The sequence below is a fragment of the Cololabis saira genome, chromosome 8 (assembly GCF_033807715.1).
Source record: "Cololabis saira isolate AMF1-May2022 chromosome 8, fColSai1.1, whole genome shotgun sequence".
Lineage (NCBI taxonomy): Eukaryota > Metazoa > Chordata > Actinopteri > Beloniformes > Belonidae > Cololabis > Cololabis saira.
This window is the reverse complement of record NC_084594.1, coordinates 6,679-25,888: the sequence shown is the minus strand read 5'-3', so window position 1 is coordinate 25,888 and position 19,210 is coordinate 6,679. Positions and strand designations below refer to the sequence as shown.

General features: G+C 42.8%; 1 protein-coding gene across 2 annotated transcripts; it reads right to left on the bottom strand.

Moving 5' to 3' along the window:
• Nucleotides 1-1,219: 1,219 nt before the first annotated feature.
• On the bottom strand, nt 1,220-19,007 carry LOC133448207 (acidic mammalian chitinase-like). Of its 2 annotated transcripts, none has more exons than XM_061726532.1 (12): nt 18,922-19,006; nt 17,443-17,478; nt 17,108-17,137; nt 12,825-13,029; nt 12,212-12,268; nt 11,916-12,081; nt 9,286-9,410; nt 8,305-8,425; nt 4,428-4,610; nt 4,178-4,294; nt 3,189-3,315; nt 1,220-1,536 (listed from the first exon to the last, which is right to left on the bottom strand). In XM_061726532.1, exons 2-12 carry the CDS (start codon nt 17,459-17,461, stop codon nt 1,328-1,330), a joined length of 1,359 nt encoding a protein of 452 aa, XP_061582516.1. In that variant the 5' UTR covers nt 17,462-17,478; nt 18,922-19,006; the 3' UTR covers nt 1,220-1,327. The 2 variants fall into 2 exon arrangements, 1 of the variants encoding a protein (XP_061582516.1); XR_009782951.1 differs by having other exon boundaries at nt 1,305-1,536; nt 3,189-3,379; nt 18,922-19,007.
• Nucleotides 19,008-19,210: the final 203 nt, after the last annotated feature.

Sequence of the window (19,210 nt, the reverse complement as noted above, 5' to 3'; positions counted from 1 at the left end):
TATAATATTAATATTATATAATATTATTATACTTAATATTATACTTATGACATATACGTGTCACTTAGCAACCAAACGCCGCTGCATTGCATTGTGGGAAGTTTCTGCTCGTCTAGTGTCCATCAATCCACACTAATACATTTATCCAGAATGAGTATGGATAGTACATACTATTGAGTATGGATAGTACATACTATTGAGTATGGATAGAAAGAAAGAAAGCTTCCCTTAGTACTCCCACAATAGGGAAATTCTTTCTCTGCATTTAAGCCATTTTCTAGTTGAACTAGTAGCAGTGGTCGCCATGCAATGGCACGGCGCCCGGGGAGCAGTAAGGGTTAAGGGCCTTGCTCAGGGGCCCAAGGTGGTTGACTTTTGGTTGCAATCCAGGGGCTTGAACCTGGGACCTCCAGACTCCAGCCCTCCTCTGTAACCACTAGGCTGCCACTCCCCCATACATAGTACATACATAGTACATACTACAGAGTATGGATAGTACATACTATAGAGTATGTTCTAATGTTTTGGACGCACTAAGAAAATCTCACGTACTCATTTTGCTGCTCATTAGGAGGAAGTGTGGGATTTCGGATGCGGCCAATGAGTCAGCCAGAACTGGTCACATGACTCAGTCACTAAAGTCTTCATAAACTTTAACCTGGAAAATGGAGACGCCTAAAAGAATTCTGGGAAATCTGACCTTTGACCTTAGCCGACCCCCAGTCCTGCTGGGAACCGGTTCATGGTGTGTGTGTGTGTATATGTATATATATATATATATATATATATACATATATATATATACATATTATTATATATATTTTATATATATATTAAATACCCCCCCTTATACACACACACACACACACACACACACACACACACACACACACACACACACACACACAGTAAATAACCCACAGTAAATGCTATAACTTTTGAATGGTTTTACATAGAGAGTTATGGGTGGTGTCATCGGACTTAGTGTTCAGTCCTTCACCTTTATTGCTGAGAAATGCAGCCATGTACACAAATGGACAGCAGCCCCCCGTGGCACTCTCGAAGTTTCTGCCAGGAAATTTTCTAGTTGATTATTATTGTTTTGTTTTGTATTCACTACTGTTTCATGTTCGAAATAAAAATTTCAATTTCAATTCAATTCAACCCTCTGGCTTTTTCTGTTAAACACAAGAACTCAACACAGTAGAAAGGAGGCATATTGTTTGCTAGGATGAGTAATCTTTTATTTAATTTGATTGTGAAGCAGGTTCCTGCTGTATCTGAGCTCAGGGCCAGTTGCAGGACCGTAGATGGTTCCGGGTCCTGTTTAGGGCCAGTTGCAGCACTTGCAGGAGTCCCAGTAGATGAGTCCGGACTGGCAGCGCTGCAGGTACGTGTTTCCCTTGAAGCACTGGAAGTACGTGGTTTTATCGGCCGCGTTAGCGTACAGCCCGTCGGGGCGGCCGCGGCAGAAGTCGGCGATGGGATCTCTGGTGGTCGTCGGCCGCGGCGTCGTCGTCGGCTTTGGAGCAAAACCTTCACGGGAAGACATAAAAAAAACAACATGTAATTAAAGCTGCAAGCAGCGATGAACGGGCCCTCACGCGTGCAATTTTCACCAATAAAGGTCAAGGACTAAAGACCGAGTCCGATGACTCCACCACGAGTTTTTATGTCAAACCATTCAAAAGTTACTGCAGAAAGTAGGAACTATCAAATATGGACCAATCAGAAGAAGGGGGGGCGCGCTTTTTGGCGCTAGCGTCGCCACGGTAACACTTTTGAAAGAGAAAAGTAATGCGTGTTGTCGCAGGATGGAGACTCACATTTTGATGTATAACACATCTGGGTGCACGTTACGGTTCGGGCCGTATTAATTGCCGAAGGAATGGCATAAATTGCGCCAAAATGACACGACTAATTCAAAATGGCCGACTTCCTGTTGGGTTTGGGCCATGACGCCAAGAAACTTTTCTTTAAGTTGTGACATGATACAGGTGTGTACCGATTTTCGTGCATGTACGTCAAACCGTATTGTGGGGCTTGAGGCACAAAGTCTTCTAGGGGGCGCTGTTGAGCCTTTAGGCCACGCCCATTAATACAAACCATAAAATATCACATTTATCACCAGGTCTGGCTTGGTGAAAAACTTGGTGACTTTTGGGGCACGTTTAGGGGAAAAAAAGACCCTCATTTCATCGGAAAAATAAAAATAAAAACAACAACAAACTCCTACAGATACAATCGGGCTCGAGTCTGATAAAGAGAGAGAAATAAAAGCAACAGCTTTCTAAAAGAGAACTAAAAAGATCTCCAGCATGTGTTTACCATCTTTACCTAAATTAGAGGAAATGACACTTGCAAATTTAGGAGGGAAGGGCCATGTATCGAAATATTACTGAATCAGCAATGGATAAATTAACGCTTGGAAAATGGATATAAAAGAAGATATTGATGAATTAGATTGGAATGATACAAAAAGCTCAAAAACAAACAATAAACACCAGGTCTGGACGACTCCAATACAAGTGGTTAATGAGAGTGAACTTAACATCGTTAAACTCCACCGTATGAACGCTAACGTTCCAAATGTTTGAGTGACTGTGTTTCCAGCATCAATAACCTTTTAAAACCCGAATATGATCAATAACCCGGTTACACGGCCATGGAAACACCAATAACCCCTTTCAATAACCAGAATTTGCTCATATTCTGGTTTTTAAAAACCCCAATATGAGCCCTGGGTTACTCCTTTTCTAACTGAATATTGGGTCATGTAAACGTAACGGAATATCCCCATCAAACGGAACAGGAAGTTGTTTTCTGCTCATGCTCTGTTCACAAGGAATCCTGGTCTTTTGAGTCCAGGAAGTTCTAATAAACACAGTTTTTTTTTCTCTTTTTCATCTCTTTTTTTCCTCTTTTTCCTCTTTTTTGTTCCTTTTTTTGATAGCCAGATTTACAAGAAGGAGAGAGAAAAGTTGAAGCAGCATTTGTTTTGAATTTGGATACAGGAAGAAGAAGCAGAAATGACGGGAATTGTGTCATGATGTTTTCCGTGCGTCGCTGGTTTGATCCAGATATCCCTAATGAATAATTACCATGTTTCCCAATGTTTCACTAACCGGAATATTAACATTAACCCCAATTTAGACTGATGGAAAGGCAGTTATTGTGTAAATATTCACCCATGGAGTTGCGGAGGTGGTTGACGAGCGGGTGAGCGCCGTCCGAGCAGAACGATCCACTAAAGTCGTCCAGGTCCAGAGTCCAGACGTGAGCTCCGCCCAAGTTCCTGTTGTTCAGCATCTGCACCTAAATAACAACAACAACAACAACAATGAGCCCCGCCCAAGTTCCTGTTGTTCAGCATCTGCACCTAAATAACAACAACAACAACAACAATGAGCTCCGCCCAAGTTCCTGTTGTTCAGCATCTGGACCTAAATAACAACAACAACATCGTTTACATGGGAAGTTTAATTCCTCTTTGATTCAGAATTAAAATTAAATCCGATTTAAAATGAGTAAAAATTACCATGTAAACACCTAATTCCCAATGAAAATGTCCATTCTGCATTAAACTTAATTCCGAAGTAAGTGGCTGGTTTATTCTGATTTTAAATCTGAATAGAATAATTCCGGAATCATGTCTACACTCATTAAAAAGAAATTTAAAATACATTTTTTTAAATAAATAAATTAATTCATTAATTAAAAGAATTAATTAATTAAAAAAGAAAGAATAATTTTTTTGGAAAAAAAAGAAAGAAAAAAACGAACAAACAAAAAATAATAATAAAGGAATAATAAAAAATACATAAATGCATAAAAATTAAAAAAATAAATAAATAAATAAATTAAAAAAAAAAAATTCATCCACTCATTCTGCTTTAAATTAATTCCGGTCTTTCTGCTCGTTCCCTCGCCCGTCTGTCTCCATGACGCGCTTAGAATAGAAGCTGCGTTTGTCGTAGCGTTTGTACCTTAGAATAGAAGCTGCATTTGTTGTAGCGTTTGTTACCTTAGAAGAGAAGCTGCGTTTGTCGTAGCGTTTGTTACCTTAGAAGAGAAGCTGCGTTTGTTGTCGTAGCGTTTGTACCTTAGAAGAGAAGCTGCATTTGTCGTAGCGTTTGTACCTTAGAAGAGAAGCTGCGTTTGTCGTAGCGTTTGTTACCTTAGAAGAGAAGCTGCGTTTGTTGTCGTAGCCGACCCAGGCGCTACCGTAGGTGGCGTAGGGAACTTCCTGCTCAGAGATCCAGGAAACCTCTGCAGTGTTGATGAAATCACAGATCTGGAGACACAAAAACACACCCAGTTAACACACAGAACAGGGTGTATTTCTACTCATAGTAGGCCCAGAATCCCTCGTGTGAGTGTTTTTACCCCGTAATAAGCCCAGAATCCCTCGGTGTGAGTGTTTTTACCTCGTAGTAGGCCCAGAATCCCTCGGTGCGAGTGTAGGGCCCGGCTTCGGCGGGGCCGTTGCTCGGGGCTCCGAGACCGTTGGCTCCGGTCGTCAGGCGGTTTGTTCGTCCGTACGTGGGGAAACCGAGCAGCAGCTTCTCAGCCGGAGCTCCCAGATCCAACCAGCGGCTTAAAGCACTGTCCTAAAGAAAAGAATAAAAGAGATATACACCACAATTTAACATTTATGATATCAGAATTTCTGATACACAGTGAAGAACCTGTACTGACCACCGCTATTAATTCTGTCTTTCACTCATTTTATTCCTCTTTATATACGTCTGAATCTCCATCTGGCACCACTGAATTTAATTAATTCTTCGATAGCCTCAACTTTCCTGTTATAGGCTCCGATGCTGCTAAAAAGCTTGACTCGCCATTAACGGTAGAAGAAATTAATCTCGCTGTGAGAAGTATGCAAAATAACAAAGCTCCTGGCCCTGATGGATTTCCAGTGGAATTTTTAAAGAAATTTCAGGATAAATTGTCCCCTTTATTGCATGCTGTTTATAAGGAATCACTGGAACATGGCACTCTCCCTCCCACTTTAAGGCAAGCCTCCATAAGTCTCCTCTTAAAAAAAAGATAAGGATCCAACTCTCTGCGGCTCTTACAGACCTCTTTCGTTAATAAATGTAGATGCTAAGATCCTTGCTAAAACTTTGGCTTATCGCTTGGAGAACATTGTACCAACTATTGTCTCAAATGAACAGACAGGATTTGTTAAGGGGCGACAGTTATTGTTTAATGTCCGGACACTTTTAAATATTATTCACTCTAAAACTGTCCCTACAACACCTGAAGTCGTAATCTCGGTCGATGCTGAAAAGGCATTCGATAGGGTTGAATGGGACTATTTATTTACTGTACTGAAGAAGTTTGGGCTGGGGAATGGGTTCATTTCTTTGATACGTCTCCTTTACACGTCTCCACAAGCAAGCGTTTCCACTAATGGCATTCGGTCCAATTTTTTTACTCTAGCCCGTGGCACCAGACAGGGGTGCCCCCTCTCTCCCCTATTATTCGCACTAGCTATAGAGGCCCTGTCAATCTTTCTGAGGTCCTCCCCCTCCTTTTACTGGGATCTCCCATTTGGGAACAGAATTTAAGCTGTCACTTTACGCTGATGACTTATTGTTATACGTCTCGGATCCTGTCCTCTCCATTCCTTCAATTTTATCTGCTTCCCAGAGATTTGGGTCTTTTTCAGGCTATAAAGTGAACGTCTCTAAAAGTGAATGCTATCCCATCAATGACTCAGCATCACAGCTCGTACAGTCAGATATCCCTTTTAAGATTAGTCCGTCCGGCTTTAGGTATCTTGGGATCAACATAACCAGAACGTTAAGCTCTCTTTTTTCTGCTAATTTCTCACCTTTAATGTCTACAATTAAATCTGACCTCCATAGATGGAAAAGCTTACCTCTTTCGTTAATTGGAAGAATTAACGCAGTTAAAATGAACATTTTGCCCAAATTTCTATTTCTGTTCCATTGCCCTCCACTTTTCTTACCAAAACACTTTTTTAAAATAATTGCTCAAACTATTTCTGACTTCTTATGGTGTGGGAAGGCTCCTAGAATCCGCAAATCCACACTTCAGAGATGTAAATTCAATGGGGGACTGGCACTTCCCAATTTCCAACTGTATTATCGGGCAGCACATATTCAAAAAATGTCATTTTGGTTCAAATCAGTGAATATGCCATGGTGTAAATTGGAGGCACAGTCATGCATTTCATCCTCTTTACCTGCTCTACTTACCTCATCTATTCCATCCAACCTCTCTGTCTTTACAAATAATCAAGTGGTTCACTCCACACTTAAAATTTGGTATCAATTTAGGAAACACTTCAAATTTAAGTCAGCATCTACTTTAGCTCCATTACTGAACAATCATTTATTTCGACCTCCGCTTACAGATTCAACCTTTCTCATATGGCATAATAAGGGCCTGAAAAGTTTTGGAGATCTTTACAAGGATGGTATCTTTCGCAGCTTTGCAGATCTCTCAGGTGAATTTAATCTCCCGCCTTCTCATCTCTTTCGATACTTTCAGATTAGACACTGCGCTAAAGCTTTGTTTCCAGTTTTTCCATCCTCTCCGCCGACTCTACAGTGGGAGGTGCTTTTAAACCATGATCCACTTCAAAAATCACTGATCTCTAAGGTTTACGATGACCTTCTGTCTTTTGATCTCTCTCCGGTTATTAAAGTTAGGGCTGTCTGGGAAGGAGAACTGGATCTAAATTTGGAGGATGACTGGTGGGACGCTGCTCTTAAAAAAATTTACACAAGTTCATCCTGCGTTCGTCTTACACTTATACAGTTTAAAGTACTGTTTAGAGTCCACTTTTCTAAAGCTCGACTCTCACAGATCTATCCCAGTGTCACTGACAAATGTGACAAATGTCATGCCTCGTCCTGCAATTTAACCCATATGTTTTACTCTTGCCCACTACTTTCTCGCTTTTGGTGGAATTATTTTGACACCATGTCAAAAATACTCTCGGTGAATATAAAAGTCTCCCCCCATGTTGCCATATTCAGCTCCCAGAGGACCATGGCCGGTTTACTTCAAATCAAATAGACATTCTGGCTTTCACTTCCTTACTGGCAAGACGCCACCTTCTTCTCCACTGGAAGTCTACTAAGGCTCCTTCTAGTACTAGTACTACAGTACTCTAGTACTAGTACCTAGAGTACTAGTACTAGAGTACTCTAGTACTAGTATTCTAGTACTACAGTACTCTAGTACCCAGTGGCTCAACGACACCATGTTTTTTCTGAAGCTGGAAAAGATTAAATATTCACTGAAGGGTAGTTGTAACAAATTTTATAATAAGTGGCTTCCCTTTCTTACATTCTTCCACTCTCTCCAGTCCCTGCCTCCTGATTGACGGATCCCCCCCTCTCTCTCTTCTTTCATTCCTTTCTTTCTTCCTCCTTTTTATCTATTTATTTAATTTTCCTTTGTTTTTGGGGTTCGTTTTTCTTTGTTTAGTTTTTTTTTAGTTTTTTTTTATTTCTCCCCCTTTTTATTCATCTATTTTTTAATTTATACTGTGCAGTTTTGTAGCCTAGGCTATGCGTAGGTGTAACGCGGAACCATAAATCAGCCTGTAGCTGTTATTACCGAGCAGCAGCTGCTGCGTCAGTCTGTATTTAAGTTAAATGAAACTTATATGAATGTAAAAAAGACTAACTCGGTTTTATTTTATTCCTTTATAACTCTTACGGTGTGTTTGCAGTGTATTTATTGTACAAACAAGGAATAAAAACATTGTGAACCATTAGTTTGAGAGTCAAACATCATCAGCTACAGAAATAATTTTTTCTCTCTGTGCGGCCCGGTACCGGATGACCCACGGCCCGGTACCAGATGACCCACGGCCCGGTACCAGATGACCCCCGGCCCGGTACCAGATGACCCACGGCCCGGTACCAGAGGACCCACGGCCCGGTACCAGATGACCCACGGCCCGGTACCGGCCCGGGGCCCGGTACCAGATGACCCACGGCCCGGTACCAGATGACCCACGGCCCGGTACCAGATGACCCACGGCCCGGTACCAGATGGCCCACGGCCCGGTACCAGATGACCCAGGCCCGGTACCGGCCCGGGGCCCGGTACCAGATGACCCAGGCCCGGTACCAGATGACCCACGGCCCGGTACCAGATGACCCCCGGCCCGGTACCAGATGACCCCCGGCCGGTACCAGATGGCCCACGGCCCGGTACCAGATGACCCAGGCCCGGTACCGGGCCGGGGCCCGGGGGTTGGGGACCACTGCTCTATTGAACAGAAAGGTGAATCTTTGCAGCGTTGTCTCTTACGATGCTGAGTTCGGAGTCGGCGTGGTCCGCGGCGCTCCGGTAGAGGGGGCTGTTGTGTCCCGTCACCTTCTCCCAGTGGCCGTGGTAGTCGTACGTCATCACGTTGATGAAGTCCAGGTAACTGGAGACAGAAGAACCACAGCAAACTCCTTAACCCTCGTGCTGTCTTCTTCTATCCTTCTTTCCTCCTGCCATGCTCTCTCCTTCCTTCTTCCTTTCCTCTTTTCCTCCTTTTTTACCCTCCTTTACTCCTTTTTCTTCCTACCTCCCTTCCGTCATTCGTTCCTTTATTACCTTCTTTGCTTTTTCTTCGTTCTTTCCTTATTTTATACATTCCTTCCTTCTTCCCTCCCTTCTTTCCTTTTCTCCATTCCTTCCTCCCTCCCTTCTTTCCTTCCTTTCTCCCTTCCTTCCATCTTTTCTCCCTTCCTTACTCCCTTTCATACTTCCTTCCTTCTTTCCTTCTTTTCTCCTTTCTTCCTTACTTCCTTCTTTCCTTCCTTCCATCTTTTCTCCCTTCCTTATTCCGTTTCCTACTTCCTTCCTTCTTTTCTCCTTTCTTCCTTACTTCCTTCTTTCCTTCCTTCCTTACTTGCTTAGAGGAAATCTGAAAAACGGTGTCTGTTCTTGTGTTCAGATCAACAGTTATTGATGAGGGTCAAACACCCACCGGTTCACCAGTAGATCTGGGATTCAACACTTTCAAGGATGAATGCATCCACAAAGAACACAATTCATTACAGTGAGACGCAACGGAATCAAGAAGAGACAAGTTAAGGCAATAAACAGAACTTACGCCGACCTCGTAGGCCGTGTCTAATCAGAACTGAGATCTCTGACCTCGTAGGCCGTGTCTAATCAGAACTGAGATCTGACCTCGTAGGCCGTGTCTAATCAGAACGAAGATCTGACCTTGTAGGCCGTGTCTAATCAGAACTGAGATCTCTCTGACCTCGTAGGCCGTGTCTAATCAGAACTTACGCTGAGATCTTGTCCACCTCGTAGGCCGTGTTCACGGTTGCCGGTACTCCGGCGGCGTTGACCGACAGCATTAGCCGCGTCTTCCTTTCCTCTCTCGCCTCTTTCTCAAACGCCGACGCCAGTTCCTGTAAACACGAGAATCAAACCTCAGGACTTGCTTCCTGTAAATATTTCATTTGAACTTTTATCCCACAAATGTTCCTCCTTGAACCCCCAGGAGTTAGCACAGTTAGCATCCCCAGACCTACGTTATCACAGGAGTTAGCACAGTTAGCATTCCCAGACCTACGTTATCACCTTATTAACCAATTCCTGACCGGGTTATTATAATAATAATAACTGTTGAATGTGTTTTCTTCTGATTATTTCACCTTATTCTCCAATTCCTGACTGGGTTTTTAGCTACATGTGTTTACGGTAGTGATGCACCAATTGTTCGGTAACCGAAATTGTTCGGCCGAAAACGGCAAAAAAACACTTTCGGTGTTCGGTGGAATAAGTGGGGAAAAAAAACGAACAATTAATAATGGCGTTGTAAAATAAGGAAATAGACTGGCCACTCTGTCCCGTAACGTTGCGCACTACATAAATCGTTGGCCAACCAAGAACTAACCCCATAAGAATTTTACCAACATTCACCAGGAGGTGGAACTAAAACAACATAATGCTGGAAATTAAAACATGTTCAGTTTTTTATGTTAAAATTGGCAAAATAAATGAAAAACTGCGAAGAACCATGTTCGGTATTGTTCGGTATTCGGCCAAGTGTTTATTATTATTTTCGATTTCGGCCACAAATTTTCATTTCGGTGCATCGCTAGTTTACGGTTGATGAAACTTTGTCCTCGTCAGACGTGGAAGGAGTAACGTTAGGCCGAGCTGGAACGTTACAATCTCCAGATTTAGGCTTCGTTATTGTCACTAATTTATCCTTCAGGTCTAACTAGTTAAATAGGAAATAGACAAGTCAATTTAGCAACAAATTTTCTTTTCTTAAACAGCTAGCTAGCTGGTTTTTCCGCTCTGAAGTTGACATTAGTCACATGACTCACGAGATAATTATCTCGTTAATTCAGAGAAACGGAGAAGATTTTTTTTTATTGTTTTTTAATTATTATTGATACACAATACAAGACAATCAATTTCCCTTTGGGGATTAATAAAGATTGAATTGAATTGAATTGAATTGAATCGAAGACTGTGAACACATTGTTTTTCTTTTAGTTGCTCCTAGCAGTCGGTACAAAAACAGTGTGCGTTTACAAGGGAAGTTTAATTCCTCTTTAATTCAGAATTAAAATTAAATCCGATTTAATATGAGTAAAAATGACCATGAAACACCTAACACCTAATTCCCAATGAAAATGGCCATTCCGAATTAAACGTAATTCCGAAGTGGCTGGTTTATTCCGATTTTAAATTCGAATAGAATAATTCCGCGATCATGTATACACTCATTCAAAAAAATAGATAAATAAATTTAAAAAAAAAAATGTATACACTCATTCCGCTTTAAATTAATTCCGGTCTTTCTGCGCTGCTTGTTCCTTCGCCCGATTTTAAATCCGAATAGAATAATTCCGCGATCATGCAAACATTCATTCAAATAAAAAATAAAAAAGTAAAAGAAAAGAAAAATTAAAAAAAAAATAAAAAATTAACAAATAAATAAAAAAAGAAAAGAAGAATAAAAGAAAATAAAAAAGAAAACAGGACAAGGCAAAAAAACAAACAAAAATAATAATGATAAAAAAATTACCCTAACCCTAACCCAACCCCCAGACCTTAAGAGGAATTGGAGAAACACCATCAAACGTGGTTTCCATGGAAACCTCAGTTCAGAATTACTGTTTCCATGGAAACCCGGAGGAGAATAGTTGAATTCAGAATAATGAATTCTTACGGCGAGCAGCAGCGTGAACCAGGTTAGGGTTAGGGTTAGAATAGTTGAATTCAGAGTAATGCTGCACCTCTCACTTTGTATTTCTTTTGTACAATTTTAATTTTTTATCTTGTATTTTTGCATAATTCTTGTCTGTAGAAATTGTAAATAGGTCATACTTATTCTCACTACCTCAAACTGCTGCACCTTAAAATGTTTATAATTTTGTACATAGAAATTCCACATTTGTCTATTGTTCATTTGTTTATTGAACACCTTTAAGACCATAGAGAGCGAAACTACCAGAGTCAAATTCCTTGTTGGACAATGTTCGAACCTGGCCAATAAAGCTGATTCTGATTCTGATTCTAATGAATTCTTACGGCGAGCAGCAGCGTGAACCGGGTTAGGGTTAGGGTTAGGGTCAGGGGTTAGGGTTAGAATAATTTAATTCAGAATATTGAATTCTTACGGCGAGCAGCAGCGTGAACCGGGTTAGGGTCAGGGGTTAGGGTTAGGGGTTAGGGTCAGGGGTTAGGGTTAGGGGTTAGGGGTTAGGGTCAGGGTTAGGGTTAGGGGTTAGGGTTAGGGTTAGGGTTAGGGTTAGGGGTTAGGGTTAGGGTTAGGGGTTAGGGTTAGGGTTAGAATAGTTGAATTCAGAATAATGAATTCTTACGGCGAGCAGCAGCGTGAACCGGGTTAGGGTTAGGGTTGGAATAGTTTAATTCAGAATAATCGTCGTTCTTACGGCGAGCAGCAGCGTGAATCTCGTCTTGTCCTCCAGCGGGCTTCCATTGTGACCCGGATACTCCCAGTCCACGTTCAGCCCGTCGAAATGATGCGTCCGCAGGAAACCGATGGCCGACTTGATGAAGACGGCGCGAGTCTCGGGTTTGGCAACCATGGCGATAAATCTGGTGGGATTAAAACACAAACCAAAAACATGTGGCGATAAATCTGGTGGGATTAAAACACAAACATGTGCTAATCCAGTCACAGAAACAGGGTTTGAAAAACAGGAAACGGTGTAAAGTTTGAACTTACGGGCTCACGCCTTTGACGGTTCCTCCAACGGAGAGCAGAGTCTTCAGCGCAGGGTTGCTGGTGGCAGAAACACAGAAACAGGGTCTGACTAATACCTGGAACAATCACTACCTAAGGGTCTGACTAATACCTGGAACAATCACTACCTGAGGGTCTGACTAATACCTGGAACAATCACTACCTGAGGGTCTGACTAATACCTGGAACAATCACTACCTGAGGGTCTGACTAATACCTGGAACAATCACTACCTGAGGGTCTGACTAATACCTGGAACAATCACTACCTGAGAGTCTGACTAATACCTGGAACAATCACTACCTGAGGGTCTGACTAATACCTGGAACAATCACTACCTGAGGGTCTGACTAATACCTGGAACAATCGCTACCGTCCCATAAGAACCTGGTAGTTTTTACCACCTGAGGGTCTGACTAATACCTGTTTTATCCCCTCACCTGTTCTTCAGCTGAGCGTACAGCTCCTCACCTGTTCTTCAGCTGAGCGTACAGCTCCTCACCTGTTCTCCAGCTGAGCGTACAGCTCCTCACCTGTTCTCCAGCTGAGCGTACAGCTCCTCACCTGTTCTTCAGGTAAGCGTACAGCTCCTCACCTGTTCTTCAGGTTGTTCAGCTGAGCGTACAGCGCCTCATCGTTCCATTCCGTCGTGTCGACCTGGTTGACGCTCGTGATCGTCGCCAGGTTGTAGATAATGTGTGTGCAGAGAAACGGGTCGATGTTTTCGGGGGTGAACTTCCCGGCGTCGGGTCGGTACTGGGCCCAGTTGGTCATGTGACACACCAGCTTGCTGGACGATGCTGAAAACCAGAGGAGGAAATGGATCAGTTCTGAACCCATTAATGCAAACCATTAAATATCACATTTTTCACCAGGCCTGGCTTGCATGCAAAATTTGGTGACTTTTGGGGAACTATCAAATATGGACCAATCAGATGAAGGGGGGGTGCGCTTTTTGGCGTCTAGCGTCGCCACGGTAACACTTTTGAAAGAGAAAAGTAATGCGCGTAGTCACAAGACAGAGACGCACATTTTGATGTATAACACACCTGGGTGCAAGTTATGGTTCGGGCCGTATTAACTGCTGAAGGAATGGCATAAATTGCGCCAAAATTACGCGATTATTTCAAAATGTTCAAAATGGCCGACTTCCTGTTGGGTTTGGGCCATGGCGCCAGGAGACTTCTTTAAGTTGCGCCATCATACAGGTGTGTACCGATTTTTGTGCATGTACGTCAAACCGTATTGTGGGGCTTGAGGCACAAAGTTTTCTAGGGGGCGCTGTTGAGCCATTAGGCCACGCCCATTCATGCTAACCATTAAATATCACATTTATCACCAGGACTGGCTTGGTGCAAAATTTGGTGACTTTTGGGGCACGATTAGGGGGAAAAACACCCTCATTTCGTCAGAAGGATAAAGAATAACTAGACAAAATTCCCGGGAAATTTTGAAATGCCACGGCTAACGAGATCGCTAACGGGATCGCTAACGGGACCGCTAATGGGATCGCTAACGTGACCGCTAACAGAACCGCTAACAGAACCGCTAACGGGATCGCTAACTGAACCGCTAACAGAACCGCTAACGGGATCGCTAACGGGACCACTAACAGAACTGCTAACGGGACCGCTAACAGGGCCGCTAACAGAACCGCTAACGGAACCGCTAACGGGAGCGCTAAAAGAACTGCTAAAGGGACCGCTAACAGAACCGCTAACGGGACCGCTAACGGGACCGCTAATGGGACCGCTAACGGGACCGCTAACAGGACCGCTAACGGAACTGCTAACGGGACCGCTAACGGGGCCGCTAACAGAACCGCTAACGGGACCGCTAACGGGACCGCTAATGGGACCGCTAACGGGACCGCTAACAGGGCCGCTAACGGAACTGCTAACGGGACCGCTAACGGGGCCGCTAAAAGAACTGCTAACGGGACCGCTAACGGGGCCGCTAACAGAACCGCTAACGGGACCGCTAACGGGACCGCTAATGGGACCGCTAACGGGACCGCTAAGAGGACCGCTAACGGAACCGCTAATGGGACTGCTAATGGGATTGATAACGGGATCGCTAACGGGACCGCTAAAGAGATCGCTAACGGGACCGCTAATGGGGGTATTTACTGTGGTGGGTATTTACTGTGTATTTACTGGGGGGTTCCCCCGGAACCATCAGATTGCAGGACTGGGGGTCGGCTAAGGTCGAAGCTCAGGGATCATATTTCAGTCATGTGACCAGTTCTGGCTGAATGAGTCAGCAGCTGGCTGCTGACTCATCCTTGCACTTCAGGAACATCAGGAGTTTTGCCTTTTTCTCAAAGAACTCAGATTTGTGAGAAAACCGTAGCTCCTAGCAGAAAAATAATCATCGTGAGAAGAGAGAACCCGGCAGACTCTGACAATCTTATTTTTATTCAGATATTCCTTAAAATGTCTGAGTAACGGCAGTTTGAAAACAAAGTGAGATTTTTTTGAAGAAAAGTTTGTTGCAGTCAATGGAGACCGAGGCAGGAATTTGCGTGGCTGTTAGTGTATTATATATATAGTGTTAGTGTAGTATTTGTGCCATTGCTCTGAAAATCCACAGGACTGTAGTTAAATTCAGGCCCTACAACTTTCTAAATCGGTTCAGAATTTTTCGAGCAACGGTGTGCGAGTGGTGAGGCCCCAAAGTTCTCGCAATGCGTTCCGGATGGCGCAAAAAGCGCACGTTTGTGCACGTTGCGCAAAAATGTGCACGCCAATCGCTAATAAAAGTCATAGCACACAATTCCCGCTTAAGGCGCACGTTTCTACGTTTTTACTTTTCGCGTTTTCTCAAAGCTGCGGGACTAGTTACGCGCCAAAGTTTATACGGAAGAATAAATTATTAAAGAAGCCTGAGCAATATTAAGAGGCAATTTTAAGAGGCAATATTGCGGAGCTCTGGAGGAGTCGTGCCTCGTGGCGCAGCCGTGGCACTAGTAAAAATTCCTACAGATACAATAGGGCCCTAGCACTGTCAGTGCTCGGGCCCTAATAAACAGAAAAGGAAGGACAAAAGGGGAGAGTTAGCTCCAGTCGAGAGGGCAACAAGGTCATTTATTTTATTTATTTGTCTGTCAATTTGAGTTTGTGAGAAGTTTTGGTGTCAACGTAGTTAAAGTTAACTGTTAATGTAGTGTTCTCTGTATTTTATGCAGCTCTAACGTTGGTCTTACGGTGGTTTAAGGATCACAGAAACGCAGAATAAACTACATGATGACGTCAGAACAGACTTTAGTTCCACTGGGAGAGCAGGGAGTGAAGGATCATGGGTAGTTGCAGGGAGTGAAGGATCATGGGTAGTTAGAGTGAAGGATCATGGGTAGTTAGAGTGAAGGATCATGGGTAGTTAGAGTGAAGGATCATGGGTAGTTGCAGGGAGTGAAGGATCATGGGTAGTTGCAGGGAGTGAAGGATCATGGGTAGTTGCAGGGAGTGAAGGATCATGGGTAGTTGCAGGGAGTGAAGGATCATGGGTAGTTAGAGTGAAGGATCATGGGTAGTTGCAGGGAGTGAAGGATCATGGGTAGTTAGAGTGAAGGATCATGGGTAGTTGTAGGGAGTGAAGGATCATGGGTAGTTAGAGTGAGGGATCATGGGTAGTTGTAGGGAGTGAAGGATCATGGGTAGTTGCAGGGAGTGAAGGATCATGGGTAGTTGCAGGGAGTGAAGGATCATGGGTAGTTGATGGAGTGAAGGATCATGGGTAGTTGTAGGGAGTGAAGGATCATGGGTAGTTAGAGTGAGGGATCATGGGTAGTTGCAGGGAGTGAAGGATCATGGGTAGTTGCAGGGAGTGAAGGATCATGGGTAGTTAGAGTGAAGGATCCATGGGTAGTTAGAGTGAAGGATCATGGGTAGTTAGAGTGAAGGATCATGGGTAGTTGCAGGGAGTGAAGGATCATGGGTAGTTGCAGGGAGTGAAGGATCATGGGTAGTTGCAGGGAGTGAAGGATCATGGGTAGTTAGAGTGAAGGATCCATGGGTAGTTAGAGTGAAGGATCATGGGTAGTTGATGGAGTGAAGGATCATGGGTAGTTGATGGAGTGAAGGATCATGGGTAGTTGCAGGGAGTGAAGGATCATGGGTAGTTGCAGGGAGTGAAGGATCATGGGTAGTTAGAGTGAAGGATCCATGGGTAGTTAGAGTGAAGGATCATGGGTAGTTAGAGTGAAGGATCATGGGTAGTTGCAGGGAGTGAAGGATCATGGGTAGTTGCAGGGAGTGAAGGATCATGGGTAGTTGCAGGGAGTGAAGGATCATGGGTAGTTGCAGGGAGTGAAGGATCATGGGTAGTTGCAGGGAGTGAAGGATCATGGGTAGTGGATGGAGTGAAGGATCATGGGTAGTTGCAGGGAGTGAAGGATCATGGGTAGTTGCAGGGAGTGAAGGATCATGGGTAGTTGCAGGGAGTGAAGGATCATGGGTAGTTGCAGGGAGTGAAGGATCATGGGTAGTTGCAGGGAGTGAAGGATCATGGGTAGTTGCAGGGAGTGAAGGATCATGGGTAGTGGATGGAGTGAAGGATCATGGGTAGTTGCAGGGAGTGAAGGATCATGGGTAGTTGCAGGGAGTGAAGGATCATGGGTAGTTGCAGGGAGTGAAGGATCATGGGTAGTTGCAGGGAGTGAAGGATCATGGGTAGTTGATGGAGTGAAGGATCATGGGTAGTTGCAGGGAGTGAAGGATCATGGGTAGTTGCAGGGAGTGAAGGATCATGGGTAGTTAGAGTGAGGGATCATGGGTAGTTGCAGGGAGTGAAGGATCATGGGTAGTGGCTCTAACTAATCGTGGCCTCTGATTGGTCGATATAAATGAGGAATAAAACCAGATAAAAGCAGAAACTCACCGACGTGCAGGGAGAGCAGGACGAGCACGACTGAAACAAGAAACAAAAACCAACAAAAACCATCAGGATACAAATACACGTGGTTATTCTGGTAATATGAACATAGAAACATGTATTTAATAATCTGGTAATATGAACATAGAAACATGTATTTAATATTCTGGTAATATGAACATAGAAACATGTATTTAATATTCTGGTAATACCAACATAGAAACATGTATTTAATATTAATACCAACATAGAAACATGTATTTAATATTCTGGTAATACCAACATAGAAACATGTATTTAAACTTTAATGCTGACGGAGTGAGAATAAAACAGAACTTTACCTATCTGGAGTTTTGCCATGTTTCCTTCCTTCACCGCTGCAAACAAACATGGTAAAACAGGAGATTATTATTATTATTCCACACGCACAAGCTCCCAAAGCAACACAGATTCTTAACCACTTAAGATTCTGGCTTTTAATAAAGCCGTGAACTTATTATAAAACCTTTCTGAGGCCAATGTAATTATGATTAAAGTCTAACGATGTTAATCTCAGCGAGGGGACTGAGCCAGAATGAACCAGAACTAAGGATGGGACTAAAACATTTAGCAGGATCATTTCTGGCATTTATCCCCATAAGGATAAAAATGACGATAGAAAAAATACCAATTCAGCTCCACCTTTGTAACTATAAATCTATCACCACATTCAGTCTTTGGAGCCAAAACACTGCTGTAAAAGATACTAAATGCTACTAATTTAATAAAAACCTATTAAATGAGTCCACCTGTACTGCAAAACTGTAATGACTCAAATGAAACAAGTTTGAAATGTAAGAACAGATTCAACATTTATTAAACTGTAAGGCTTAAACAGTGGGATAACAGTGAAACAGCTAAAGTACCATTGTCCTTCAAGTTTTATTAGCTTATAAATCACAAAGTAGAAAAAAATACAACCTGATAAATAAAGAAACAGGACAAATAAATAAAAGTTCACTGAAAATAAAACCCTATCAGTGACCTCTTCTAATATAAATAAAATGTGCAGATTAACCTGTGGTTGGAACATGCCACAAATTAGATACTATTGCAATTTATTTTTGTAATAGTCAAACATTATATCAAAATGTAACAACCATTTCCTGCTGTTTTTGCAGACTCTGCACATAATAGATGATGTTTGCTCCTCGTCTCTTTTTAAATCCAAACCAGTTCCAGATAACGGAGTCTCGTTTAACAACGAGCTCCTGCCGCCATGTTTGTTACAAAAACATCAACGGGAATTTATCCTTTTTACCGCCAGATGACAAATTCTTACCGTGGGGAATTTTTTGGACGGTTTATCGTTAACGGTAAAATATCGCCCATTCCTAAACGGAACTACGTTGCAGTAAAAGATACTTTTTACTAAATATAGTTTTGATCCGCAGCAAAGACACGTCTGCTAAAATCAAACAATTCCCTGACAGAATTAACACGACTGAATAGAATTATTCCCTCGTGCAGTAGAACATCATCTGTTTATAAACCGGTTCTAAATTGTCCCAGTGATTTTACATTAAAGGTAACGTGATCAATCAAATCTGGATAATCGATACAAATGTCAAGAATGGAACTGATTCTGACGAAGTTGAACCTCATCACACGTTTTAGCTTTAAAACCTTACGCTGCAGAACAATCTCCAACAACACAGAACGACAGTCGTAACTGTAATAAACTCTGATAACTAGAAACAGATAAACAGCTCAGAAACTAAAGCAACTATAGAAATCTACTGAACTAAATGTAACGGGGACAAATGCAGACGAGTCGTTACCTTTTCCTCCGAGGGAATGGAAGCAGAAACTTCAGCAGGAACTTCAGCTCAAACACACGATCAACATTTATACCCGAGTCATTAATGACTAATGAGCAAAGTGCACATGATAAGATTTAACTTCCAGGAACAAAACCTGCTGGGAAATCAGTATCAGTTCCAATGAACTCATATCTGTTATCGTATTGATACCCTATTAATTAATAACGCGGTGTGGGACAGATTAATTAATAACGAGTCAGGATTCGTCCTCCAGTCCGGCTGATATTCACCGCAGGCCAGAACGCAG